Source organism: Lytechinus variegatus, chromosome 1 (genome assembly GCF_018143015.1).
Source record: "Lytechinus variegatus isolate NC3 chromosome 1, Lvar_3.0, whole genome shotgun sequence".
In the NCBI taxonomy this organism is placed as follows: domain Eukaryota; kingdom Metazoa; phylum Echinodermata; class Echinoidea; order Temnopleuroida; family Toxopneustidae; genus Lytechinus; species Lytechinus variegatus.
In genome coordinates, this window is record NC_054740.1 from 81,053,995 (window position 1) to 81,067,676 (window position 13,682).

The following is a 13,682-nucleotide window of genomic DNA, read 5'->3' on the forward strand; positions in this document are numbered from 1 at the left end:
ATCGCTTAGGGGGTTAAGTTTTAATTGGAAAATATAAAAGTGAATAAAGAATATTTAAAACACATGAAATCGATTCAAACAATATTGAAAATTACGATATATTTTCGTTTAATTCATGTAATATGACTTAGTGTATAGAGTTTCTAAGGAGGTCCCTGAGCCGAGTTTGTTAATATGTTTACCCCCTGTCCTAAAATCAACTGATCCCGAGAGTCCTACCAGTACCCCCATTAAGCTACCGACCCACCACTCACCAAGAATGGCTTCTTTTGATGCGATTTCGCTAGTTGAACAGTGTGAGCAGCAAGAATTAGAGGTAGGATTCCACTATTTAATTTCCAGATAAGAATGTAGTTGAAGAGTATGAAATAAAATTATTGATGTAATAACCTTTTTGAGTTGTTCGGTTCTTAAATTCTTGAATTGTACCGTAGACGTAGTCGTGATGAGTGTAGTCCCACATTATTAAAAATTGTGTAAGCCCTCGCCTGGATTTAGATATTTTCTATATCATCAATGACATCATGTAACCTTTTTTACTTTTTAGGCACAATGATTAATAAAAGAAAAAAAGAACAGTAATCCTATGGCAGTATTCAGAACATTGTCTTTTTTCCATATTTTTTTTGAGGTATTACAAAATTGGTTTGTGGATGTCATTAAAAAAATAAAATGTCATAACTTTTCTTTACTTTAGTTTTTAATGTCATAAAAATCACTCCTATCCTATTCCGAGTACCAATGAGGTCCAAACATTACATGTATGGACCTCATAGGCGACATAAATTATAAAACTGGTTAGACATTGCCGTTTCTATTTGCAACCAAGGACTTTGGCAAATGTACGCCTAAATACAAATTGGATGGTAACAATTTTGGTATACATGTAAATTAGTTCTGAACATCATAAGTAAACTTTTATGCCGTTTAAAATATGGATTTAGGTTAAACTTACATTTTCAGTCTTTTTTCTTGAATTCTTGGTGATCTTTTTGTCAGACGTTTATAATTTATATTACAATATATCAATCTTCAGTATCTTGATTTCAAAGCATCAGTGACAGTGTTGCCATCACTATTGCAGAGAAAAGTCATTATAGACTGGAATCAGTGGCAGATCCGGGGGGGGGGGGGTGAGCATTTCTGGCCTGTTCCACCTTTTGAGATTCATAGTCAATATTTTAGATGTAAAAAAATATGTCGTTCATACAAAGTTATGTGCCCCCACCTCCCTTATGAGAATCACAGCATATAATATGCTTGAACTGCTTCGTTATGACGTAGCTTCGATAAACGATGTTAGAAAATGATGTTTTGAAGAACAATTTATAGATAAAAATTATTATTTAACACATAATGAAAATTGATTATAAGTAATTATTATTGTAATAATAATTATTTATAATCAAGTTTCAAATTCTATTTTTCTGTGTACAAGTACATGTACATTTACAGCTGATTTTCAACTCCTCAACCTGGCAATACATATGATTAATATTGTTGTCAATTTTCTCACTTGTTTCTTTTGTCTGCTTTTTCTTGTTTCTCCATTTTTTCTTCCTCCCTCGTCGATCTGAATTCTAAACTTTATATGTTTAGGCCCCAGGAGGTGTTGCTACTTCAGAGCTCTACAAGAAGTTGCTTGCTCTTTACCTTTTGCAAAATGATCTGTGAGTATGCATATTCTTAAAGCTTTACTGTATGCCCATAGACGTACATGTATGATGTTCAACTTTTCATTGTGTTATGTAAATTCCTCTTTAGTCTTTAGAATCAATGTATTCTTTATTTTTGTCAGGAAATATTGCTAGTGATACCTAATTCAGGTAGCATTTGTACTCAAATTAACCTCTAATTCAAATTGGTGATGATTTTTTAAAATATGATTTTGCTTGTCTTTTTAACTGGAAGTTCCCATTTTACTTTTCTCTCTTTGGCTGAAAGAAAGATCCATTATTACACTACAGGAACATAAATATTTTGATTATTAACAATAATTGAATCACCTGCCATATCCAGATAGACTGGGAACATGCTAAAGAGGACCAACATTACATCTGAAGACATGTTATAGTTGCTAAATGTACACAACCTAGTTGTTACCAACGCTTCCTGGTATCTTTGTTTTGATTCCTTCAGAAACAATGCCAAATTCTTGTGGAAGAGAATTCCAGCCTCAGTTAAAACAGTAAGTCAGTCTTCCGGGTTTTTGTTTTGTTTTGTTCTTTCATGCACTACATTTATATGCCAAAATCCATTATTACCACATGTAATGAAGTAGTCCAAGTAGAGGAATGTTACTAGAGTCCATTTAACCTTCTTTCTTGTGTGTGTGTGTGTTTGAGTTAGATCATCTTCGAGAACTAAGTTCTAGAAAACTGGTGATAAGTAACTAACTAAAATTTGTGTTTTTTTATAATGACCTGTTTTCTTGTTCAGAATTTATACCTGAAGATGATCTACATTAAAGTTTAAAAATGAACAGATGACATCCATATGATTTTACTTAGAGTTTTATTTTTTTAATTGTATCTATTCCAAACAACAATGATTGATATAAATTTTTGTTGCTTTCAAATTCAGATTGAAGTTATGGTTGTTACTTCTAGAAGAAATTTGTACTGGTCATGCTAGACAAACTGATAAATCCAGAATATGGGAAATATGCTAATACTTTAACTTAATCTGGCCAGATCAAGCTATATGTACTATTGGTCTAGCTTATCTATATAATAAGGGTCTGTCTCGCTTGCCCTTGATTAGTTTCCTACATGTAGATAATACTGGATATTCCTTAGCAATTTTGATCAAAATAATGTAGACTGACCTCTATCAAGGTAGTTTGAACCTGATTGGACTTGCTGAGCTAGACCGACCAGGTCAAAACTAGTTTAAATATGCCCTGAATTAGTTAATAAGAGGAGCTTTGCAATATACGGCTTTCTCTTGGTAATTCATAGTATGATCAGGGACGCCCTCTCACGTCCCTGGGCCCCGTTTCACAAAAGACTTGCAACTGTTGTAACTTTGCCATTATGGCAACTACCATGGAAACCTTGATTCTGATTGGCTGCTGAGCCCTGTTACCATGGTAGTTGCCATTATGGCAAAGTTACAACAGTTGCAAGTCCTTTATGAAACGGGTCCCTGGTATGGTTGTTATTATTTACTCCCAACTAGGGTGACCCAGAGCTTGGATTTATATGGGATATTGGTCAGAACATGTGGCAGAGGGATTTCTCATCGTCAAAGCTGTACAGCGCCCTCAATAGAGAATGGTCTGATGGCATCAAGGAAATAGTTTCTGCACTTTCAGGTAAGACATTTTTTCCACCTTTAGTTTCTGACATGAAGTCTGGGTAGGATGCAATGTAAGCAAACCTGCATTTGAGAATTTTTTTTTTTAATTATTTTTTTATTAAGAAGGAGCATAATGATTACCGGTACTTCGTAAAAGTCTTCCTTGCAACCACTTATGTCACAGGCCCACCTCTCTTTGGAGATGGTACCCATGTCTTGTTTTTTTGAAGAATTATCATTATCATCACTCGAAAGTGAGCCTGTTGCAAGAAGTCTGTAGAATTGATTTTTTTTGCCTTTTTGGTCTATTAAAGAGGGATATATTTCTAAATCCACCTTTTGAGTGATATTTATAGTCTGAGTAGGAGAAAGACTGTACAATACAATTTTTTTCTTCCAAAATCACACAATAAAGATCAATGAAATGCAACACCTGATTACATTTGTGTCTGCAATTTATCTTATGATCCCAGATTCTGTCAAACAGAGACTTTTCCAACTTGTAGGGAATGCATACACCTCAATAGAAGCCGATCAGTTTGCATCGTATCTAGGAATGTCCAAGGAGCAAGCCATTAATGGTAAGCATGTGGATGTAGTTCAGAAGGCCAGTTGGGGACACTGCCAAAGCTTTCTCGATTATCCAGCCAGGAAGTTTCACAATAATTCATGGTTTCTTCATTAAAAATAAAAAATGCAACATAATGGTTATGTAATAACAATGCAACATATGCTTATTAAGAATTTTTGGTTTTGCTTTGGCTGACTTATGAAAGATGATCAATATTGAAATGTAAAGGTCTGTATTAAATTAATTTATACAAGGAAAATTCTCAGTGAAACTTTTGTTGAATACCTTTTTGTATTTTGGTTTATGATTAACTGTCAACAGCTGTTCAAGAAGAAGGTTGGTCATACAACTCTACTACTCAAATGATTTTACCCATTAAACCAGGTAAGTTGTTAATGGTGAACAGAATTTGGAATCGATAAATAATGGCCGTTTGTATCTATCATTTTATGATTGTCTTGGCACTTTAGGGACATAATTAAAAAAAATGACAAGAGGACCCGCAAATATTGACAGAATAATCCATTCTTGTTTTTATTATTTAAAATATGTAATATGTAAGGCTGATTTGTTACCAAGTGCCCCTTAAATTTCCCAGCATTTTTCAAGACTTCCCCCCTCCTTAATTTGGTGCTGGGTGTTGTAGGAATTGTAATGTAGAAAAACAAGCCCCAGGCTATTACAAAAAATAACTTCTGTTCAAATCAGGTCTCTGTCATGAGTTAAGATTGTAACCTTAAGTCTGGGTCCGGAAAAGAAATTTAACTGAGCGATTTCTTTTATATAAATATTTATGACTGTTAAAAATGGCTTTGTTGATTGATCTTGTAATGATTGCAATAGAAAGTCTTTTCTGTAATAGAAGATGCACAGCTCCTTGCACTAACTCTAAATTCAAACTGTAACAATTTTCCCAAGTTAAAGTCAGATGGAAGAGTTTGTTTGATTCTCAGGAAATCTGATTGATTCAAACTTTTTTGCATAATCCCTAGCCCTTGCCCTTGGCATAGTGCTCACTGTGTTAATTCTCCTTTTCCTTTGCTTCTCTTTCCCTGGCTGATGTGCAGTTTCCTCAAGAGAAGCCCCAGTACCCAGTGAACAACAGATAGCTCAACTAACAGAGTTTGTAGCCTTCTTAGAAAATTGAAAGGACCTAGATGGATACACCAGAGGCAAGAATCGGATGCTTACCATGTATCATGTGGATGCATGGTAGGCTTGCCCAGTGTTCTACTCATTGAATGTACTGAATTTAAAGACTAATAGACCTCAAAGTCAGCCAACGTCTACTTGGAGATGTGTTTTGCTGTTCCTGGAAGACATGTCGTTCATCCAGTGACCAAATCAAGGAGACCAGGAGTCTATTTCATAAAGAACATTGAAAAACATGACCTGTATGGAAGCTTTGCCATTGTGCTAACAACGATAACAGAATCAAGATAGCTGTGTTCAATACTAAAATTACAATATGACCATAATTTGTAAATCTTTATGGAAACAGGAACCTGGTGATAGTTTTATGAAGCATCTTTTGCATTCAATCCATTCAGGTGCAAGGATTTCAGTACATTATAAATAGCTGTCAGTGATCTGCTTGCAAGATGCTTTATATGAAATGTTTCCCATCCCCAACAGTTTTTTCCCCAATATTTTTTCAATAAATTGTGCTACCCGCTTAAGCATATTCAGTCAGTACATTCAATATTATTTGACAAGTCAAATGTCAAAGCTTTGACAGTCATTTTCAGTGAATGTGCAAGTAATCAATGGCCCACAATGACTCACCTTCCTAACCTTTGTTTGGCCAAAGTGTTCTGGCACCTCTGCATCTAGTATTATCAAATTTAATTCATATGGTGATTTCTGAACTGGTTGGTATTTGCTCATTCAAAAGTGTGCCCTTAATTCTCTAAGCAAAGAGCCAGTCAGGTGAGTAAACTGCAGTCATGTAATAAATTTTTGAAGGGTGACAGAAGTAACAGATAACTCATTTGCTAGCAGAACTTTTGAGCTGAGTCATCTTCATTTTCAAGTGAAAGGATTTTAATGTGTAGTTTGATAGTTTAATCATAAGCAATGATAGACTTTAGGATTTAACTCATCTCTTGTATCAGAAATATCAAAGAATGGATTTTTGAATAATGATCAAGACTGTTTGGGGAATGTACTGTTGCCTTGGAACTGATAATCAGTGATATTTTTCTCACTTCAACGTTATCTGGTAATTTTAAGCTAAATGTTTATGTGGTGATTTTGTTCTTTCTGTTTCTGTGTTGACCCTTTGGTGTTGGAAAGATTTTTGTATCAGCTTAGCACCAAATTAAAGGAAGTAATTCCTCAAAAAGCTGTGTGCACCGAATAGGTAGCCTAGCTTAGTATAGCGGGGTACCGGTAATAATAGCAGGGCCCGCTGGGAGAACAGTTTTTGGCACTGATGTGGCTTCCCTGGGTAAATATACCTTTATTATTATTATTATTATTTTTAAATAAGACTGGTCTTGAAAGAAGTCTTACTTGGTGTTGACCTATCGATAATGTAATTTGGACCATTTTTGTAAACTCATATTAGGTGAGCGAGCTTTGGAAGGCAATCAAAATTGTGCATCCAACACCAATAAAAGCACCAAGGCTGGACTTAATAATCAGAATTGTAATGTACATGTTCCTAACCCTTTGACTGCTAAGAGAATTATTTTCAGACATTGTTATGCACTCTGAAGAAATGGAGTTGTAAATATATTTTATGTTATTGAAATTTATTAAAATATGTTAAACATATGTTTAAGCTTGTAATTGTAAATGGTTTTATGTTTGTATGCTGATGTTTTTGGTAAGCCGATAACTTTCAGAAACTACATTGTGCATGATATGGGCCATTTGATCATTGGAAGATAATTGTGTTTGTAAGAAGATTAGAGGAATTGCAAATAAGGTTTCATTTAAGAAATGAAGGCCATATTTGTTACATTTATCAATTTGTTCATACCTACCAGAAGTCTTGGGGTGTGCTGCCTATGGAGAACAAAACACGCAGCACCCCCCCCCCCCCCAGAAAATCGTGAAGGCCGGTGCTTCAACACCCCGCTACACAGGGACGTGAAAAATCACCCAAAATCTCCCCTCCCATTATTAAAATTTGTCTATACTGGCGTGTCGAGAGCAAATCTGGATGGGGAAGGGGGGGGGGTTTCCCATGGGGCTTGTGTTACAAATTCTTCGGGGAATCTAGGGCTATACCGGAACTATTACAGGAGGGGTAGAGGGATACAAATAATGTGGTCAAATTACCTAGCTACTGACCTAGATTCCAGGAGGTGATACCTATTGTGTATACCCCTCCCACCCCTCTCCAAGAAAAATCATGGGGTGCTGAAGACCCCAGCATCCCTGCTTCACATGGCCGTGTTTCACCATTGTGAATATGCTTCATTGATTCCCCAGGGGGAAGGGGGGGACTTCAATTGACGAGTGGATACCATGCATGATCATGGGGTTTCGCAAAGCACTCTAAACACGTATTTTCCATGTTCTGTTCTGAAAATGCACCCCTTAACAAGTATTGGCGTGTGAAACCCTATCCTTAACAAGTATTGGAAACAAAACGGTACCCTGGACAAGTATTCCCTGAATTGACCCCCTAAACATGTACAGCGATAACAATTGTTATGTCACGGACGTCGGTTTTACCTTTGCTTTCATTGGATTTAGTAGTGTACCCCACCTCCCACACCCCGCTCAAATCGGACCCTAAACACGTAGTGTTGGGGCAAAATGTAAATCCTTATTGTTTAGTTTTTTTACCCTCGTAAATTTGACCGTAAACACGTAATTTTCCTGGCGAAATATGTACAATTTTTTCATTATTTTAATGTTTTTGACACCATTATTTACGTACGTAACGTGCCCTATCTTGAAAAACATCCCTTTTACGTGTTTTGGGGTCACGCATGGCATGGGCGGAAATCCAAGGGGGGTCATGTTCCCCTACTCAAAATAGTAGGGGGGACACAATATCAAATGTCCCCCCTACTATTTTAGGTCTTTTATGATGGTAAGAAATACATCATTCTAAATCGAAATAAAACATGTATTTTGGGACGAGGTGACCTTACTTTGGCGATGATAACCTTATTTTTATTGCTTGTCAAATTTTCCCGCCCCTTGTCCCCATAGGCGGATCCAGGGGGCCAAGAGGCCCGCCCCCCCCCCTCTTAGCGGAGACTTGGAAAATAAAAAGAATCTTTCGTGCCACTGTATAAAATTTTCGCTCGCGCTCGCATTGCCTGTTGGGTGATTAACATAGCTTGTTCAATATGGAGTTTGAATATCAAGTTTGGAAGTCAATATACAAAACATATTTCACCTCGGAAATCGAAATTTCATTATTTTGTGTAATTTACAAATTGTTTTTTAAAAAGTGCTCTGTAAAAATGTCAGTTTTATGGTCTGAATGTTAACATTTGCTGCTTGCGCTGCGTGCTCGCAAATTTTGTTTTATCAGGTACCTATTATTATCGTGTATTCCATAAACTTTTCAAAATATCCCTTTTTAGGTCTGATTGTCAAGACGTATCAGCTAGCGCGCCGCGCGCTCGCATTTTGACTGTCGAGTTATATAAATGTTTCAATATTGATTATACAACAAACTACTTAAAATCCCCTTTTCATGACAGTTTATCAAAAATTTTAGCTCGCAATTTGTGCTCGCATTAATGGTTAAAAATATGATAACTGATGCATCCTATTGATAATCACAAAAGTGAAATGTCCATTTTTATGCCATGATATCATCAGATTTCGCGCCCTCATTAGGCATTAATAAATATGATATTAATTTAATAACTAAATTGTCCCTTTTGTTTAATCTCGCGCTTAGCAAGAGGAATAGGAAGATAGTCATCATTTTCATATGATGACATTCCGTAAGGATGTCCCGGTCCTATGTCAAAATTTAAAGTAATAATAATATCAGCTCTTTTTTTAAGTGCGATCCATATCCACCTTACAATTTTTCTACAAAGTGCTTGAAATATAAAGCTGAAATTGACTCTTTTTTCAGATCGGAATATCAAAGTTTCATGATTTTCATGATTAAAGTTGTATTTAGAATGCCTAGATTCTAGGTCTAAATATGAAATACGCTCGCGCATGTTTATTCAGATACTCAACTTGTTCTCTAATTTAAATCATTTTCCAGTTTCAGATCACAATATCGATTTTTTTTTCTGCCCGCGCTTTGTACTCGCATTATTAATGTAGGAAGACCCCATATTACTCATCCTCTTGATAATTTACAAAACATGAACAGAGTGGCCCATTTTTAGGTCTAAGTCTCAATATTTTTTTTTCTGCTTGCGCTTCGCGCTCGCATCAGTCGTTAAGTTATATAGCTATCCTGTTCACGATTACAAAAACGGATTAAAATTTTCCATTCTTTCTTTAGAAAGTTCAAAATTTTTCAGCTCGCGCTTCGCGCTCGCATTTTTTGATTGTTAAAATGTGTAACGCCTACATGGCTAAGTGCAAGCAGTACTTAACAGGTATCTTTTTAACAGGTACCAGTTCAAAACGTATATAAAAAAATTTTCTGCTCGCGCTTTGCGCTCGCATTATTAATACTACTTTTCAGGATTTACAAAACATGAATAGAGTGTCTCGTTCAGTAAATATTATAGGACTAAATCTCGAAATTTTCCGCTCGCATTAATTGTTTACTTATATACCTATTCTGCTTGAGTTACAAAAAGTGCTTAGAATTTCCGTTCTTTAGGTGAAAATGTCCCCCCCAAAAGACAAAAATCAGCTCGCGCTTCGCGCTCGCATTATTTGATTGTTAAATACTACTTTAACAGGTATCTTTTCGATCAGTTCATTTCTGCTCCCGCTTTGCGTTTGTAGTAATTATTAAGTTACATACACATCTTTTTCAGGATAACAAACATTGCCCAGAATCAGTTCAAATTTTAGGAAAAATAACATAAAATTTCCAAAATAAAATAGCTCGCGCTTCGCGCTCGAATCATAAATATAAGGATTATGATATTTTATATCAATTCATAAGAATAAAGCTAAAAGTGACTAATTAGGACTACCCCTTCAAAGAAACAAAATCATCTTCGAACGCCCGATCGGGGAAATATTGCTGAAACAATTTCCGCCCCCCCCCCCTATTGGCGAAGGCTAGATCCGCCCCTGTGTCCCCCCTACCTTTTAGGAGAGATTTCCGCCCCTGACGCATGGTATCCACTCGTCTGTGCCCGCGGGATAAATTCATTCACTATTTTACCTTGGTGTAAACTTCGGCAGCAGCGGCTACCTTGATGCACAATTATCAATATTGTATGAGAAACAGACGTAATGAACCTATACACCGTACGTTTCTCCTTTAAAAAAGAAGAGAAAATATCATAGTGAGAAAAGGGGTGTGATTTATTTGGAAGGTCAATACATCGGTTGACTGACTCTCAATATAGCAAAAGTGGGTTCCGCAGGGGGGGGGTGATATGGGCTTAAGCCCCACTTTTTTCCGAAAGGGTGTACAAAAACGTAAAAAATGACCATATGATTGTGATTTTTTGCATGGTTAGCCCCCCCCACACACACACTTTGAAAACCGTTCCGCCGCCCCATTATAAAGGAAACAAGTTTGCACTTGAAAACAGCCAAAGGTCAGTGATTTGATGTACGTTATCATAAGCAATGTACATCGAGGAAGTTACAACATCCCCCCCCCCCTATGATACGACCCCACGCACGTACCTTGAAACAAGAACCTAGTGCCTAGGTCACATAGCCCGGCCGATGAGGTTCGGATGAGCCAGCGATGCGATTTTAGCCGGACACCGGCCGGACTCCCGTGGTCACCGGCCGGCGTTTGGGGCTAAAAACCGCATCGGTGGCAGCTCGGCGAAATTTAACTTCGGAGTTAAAAATTCGACGGGCTCTCACCGAGCTCCCTCATCGCAGCCCCATCCTTACCACATCGGAATACGCATCGGCCGGTGTACGACCGAGTATCGGCCGGTGTCCCGTGCCAGTTTATGTTTATTACCATATTTATTGTGTATGTGGTAACATCCAAGGTATGAAAACTAAAGTTCTGTCGTTGTCTTTATTGTTTTTATCTTTTTAACATCTTAGAGCAATAAACTGAGAACTCAAAAGGTAAAACAAAGTTAATTTAGAAGGAAAGAAAATGTCATTTAGAAGGTTTTATAGAACACACCATAAAAATTGGTTAATTTTAACAAAGTTGCATAGATCAAAAGTTAAACAGTACTCAAGTAAAAATTAATATTTCGTAAGACTTTATCTGATATGTAAACAATGGAGATCCTTCTCATTATGAAAAAACACATACTTTTTAAAAGGTGAAAACATATTAATGGGCAATCATTTGAAGCCTATTACAAAATTACAAAGCTAATCATATTGGTTGATACAAGTGTTTTTCTTTATGAAAGGTTAGTTTTTAAAGGTGAAAGAAAAGATACAATGACGATTATTCTTTGATTAAAAATAATTCAATCACAATGAATGTGTTGCTGTTGTATTATTTACACACATCTCATCTTATTCATACTGGTGTATTTTAATATTGATTTATTCTTTCAAACAGGTTTGATTTCTTTTGGCATTTATTACTAGTGTTCAAATTAAAAAGAGCAAAGGCAATGTTTTAAGATTACCCAATAACAGATTTATTTGCAAACAACATACTGAATAATGGAAAGTATAACACATCAAAAATGCGTTAAGTCCTGAGAAGAATAATGGAATGTCTGTGGCTGCATCCGGTATACTGTAACAATATTAGACACAAGTTACTGCTGGTTTATTGCCACATCTTGCCATGGCACACTCCCGGCAGGACTGCAAAAGTAATTCTTGAGGTATGCGCGCAGTTCTTTGCCTGGTCGGGTCAATCTTGGCCCGTGCCCTGCTGCTTGCACATCTTCGAGCACGGCTTGGTCTCGCCATGCACCCGCGATGATCTGACCCTGCTCATCTTCCCGGTCGAGGTCAGCATTCTGAAGGTTGGGGTGGTAACGAGTCCTCATGAGGTTGTGAAGGGTCATGCAGGCCTTGACGATCTTGGTAACTTTCGACGGTCTCAATCCAGGGTTGTTAGCAGACATCTGAAGCGATTGGCGAATATACCAAACGCGTTTTCAACCACACGGCGTGCCCTGGAACACCGGTAGTTGTAGATCCGCTCGTCCCGTTTCAGGTGCCGATGAGGGTAAGGCTTCATCATGTATGGCCGTAGGGGGAAGGCGTCGTCTCCGACCATGTAGTAGGGTGTGTCCTGGTCGTCATTTGGTAGGGGATCCGGCTGGGGTAGTCCGATCGTTCCCTCACGCAGACCTGGCTCCAGTCGCGACCGGTTAAAGATGCCGGCGTCGGAATACGACCCTGGTGACCCCACATCGCCCAGATGAACTTGTAGTCAGAGTTTACCACTGCAAGCATGACGATGGAAAAGAAGCCTTTGTAGTTGTAGTAAAGTGAGCCGCTCTTGGGGGGCTTCTTGATGGCGACATGTTTCCCATCGATCGCGCCACAACAGTGGGGAAAGTTCCATCTATCTCCGAATCCCTCGGCTACCGGGCGCCACTCATCTTCTGTCTGGGGAGTGGCCACATCTCGTCCTCGTATTCGTCGTAGATGGCCTGACAGACCTCGGGGACGAACAGAGAGATGGTGTTGTGTGGGACACGAAACGCGAACGCCAGATCATGATAGCTGCTTCCGGTCGCCAAGAACCTCAAGGTGATCGCCAGCTTCAGCCCAGGATCCAAGGGGGTTCGATGCCTGCAACAGAAGAGGGTGAAATATGAATAAAATCAAACTAGAATAAATATGGATGGAAGACATTTCAGCACAATTTGACAGTAGGTTCATAAAGTGTAAACTTACGTTGTGGTCTTGGCAATGCGGGGGCCAACTCGGTCAAGCAACTCATAGAACATCTGTGGCACCATGCGGAGGTAGGATTTGAAGTCGGCAGCGTGCTCGGCCTCGAGTTCCCTCATGAGCGTCTCATACTGGCCGAAACGAGGTCTGCGTAGGATCCACTCGCGCACCCACCAACGTCTTATTCTTCTGCCGGCCCTCTGTCGCTCCCTCTCGGCTTCTTCGAGCAGTGCTGCCAGGACCAAGTTGTACTGGAACCTCGCCTGAGCTAGCTCGTGTTCTAACAACGCCATTCGTAGTCTTCTCGGTGCAGCCATAGTGATGAACTGACCATTCCAAGTAGGGTGGACATATATATACAGGTATGGAATAGCTGACCATCGGCCCCCCAAGTCCGAGGTACACCGGCCGAACATCGGCCGGGCAGTGTTCGAAGCCCGTTAACAACCCGGCCGGTGATCGCACGGTGTCCTTTAACCTGCTCGGGTACCGGCCGTATACCCCCCGATGTCCGGCCGACCATCGGCCGGACATCGGCCGGTAGTTGCTGCCACATCGGCCGAAAAAAATCTCCACTTTTGAGACAGACTCCGGACGGTCATCGGCCGGTGTTTGGTCGGTCGCCTGTAGATTTCCGGACGGAGCCCGGTCACGTCACCGAGCTATGCCACCGATGAGGGGAGCTCGGCGACACCTCAAAAATCCACCGAGCTCCACCGATGCCGGACACCGGCCGGGCTATGTGACCTAGGCTTTCCCACAGTTGTGGCTGATATTTTACTCTGTGCCAAACACTGATGAACCTTCCGTCCCATTGTCATGATTGTGTTCATGCCATTATAATTTTTTTTTCACTACAGCTGCCGTCACACGAGATATTCATATTTTGCATATT

General features: G+C 38.9%; 2 protein-coding genes across 2 annotated transcripts; one reads left to right on the forward strand and one right to left on the reverse strand.

The window, feature by feature from the left end:
- Nucleotides 1-238: 238 nt before the first annotated feature.
- Nucleotides 239-6,200, forward strand: LOC121424850 (COP9 signalosome complex subunit 8-like). The gene is made up of 7 exons (XM_041620671.1): nt 239-316; nt 1,600-1,670; nt 2,140-2,188; nt 3,181-3,316; nt 3,774-3,881; nt 4,193-4,255; nt 4,939-6,200. Exons 1-7 carry the CDS (start codon nt 260-262, stop codon nt 5,016-5,018), a joined length of 564 nt encoding a protein of 187 aa, XP_041476605.1. The 5' UTR covers nt 239-259; the 3' UTR covers nt 5,019-6,200.
- Nucleotides 6,201-11,994: 5,794 nt separating this feature from the next.
- Nucleotides 11,995-13,536, reverse strand: LOC121406571. The gene is made up of 2 exons (XM_041597579.1): nt 12,791-13,536; nt 11,995-12,685 (listed from the first exon to the last, which is right to left on the reverse strand). Exons 1-2 carry the CDS (start codon nt 13,201-13,203, stop codon nt 12,475-12,477), a joined length of 624 nt encoding a protein of 207 aa, XP_041453513.1. The 5' UTR covers nt 13,204-13,536; the 3' UTR covers nt 11,995-12,474.
- Nucleotides 13,537-13,682: the final 146 nt, after the last annotated feature.

Coding starts and splice junctions, on each gene's coding strand:
- LOC121406571 (XM_041597579.1), bottom strand. CDS start 13,203: ATGTTCGGCCGGTGTACCTCGGACTTGGGGGGCCGATGGTCAGCTATT. Junction 12,686..12,790: donor CGCATTGCCAAGACCACAAC/GTAAGTTTACAC, acceptor CTTCTGTTGCAG/GCATCGAACCCCCTTGGATC.
- LOC121424850 (XM_041620671.1), top strand. CDS start 260: ATGGCTTCTTTTGATGCGATTTCGCTAGTTGAACAGTGTGAGCAGCAA. Junction 3,317..3,773: donor AATAGTTTCTGCACTTTCAG/GTAAGACATTTT, acceptor TTATGATCCCAG/ATTCTGTCAAACAGAGACTT. Junction 3,882..4,192: donor CAAGGAGCAAGCCATTAATG/GTAAGCATGTGG, acceptor AACTGTCAACAG/CTGTTCAAGAAGAAGGTTGG.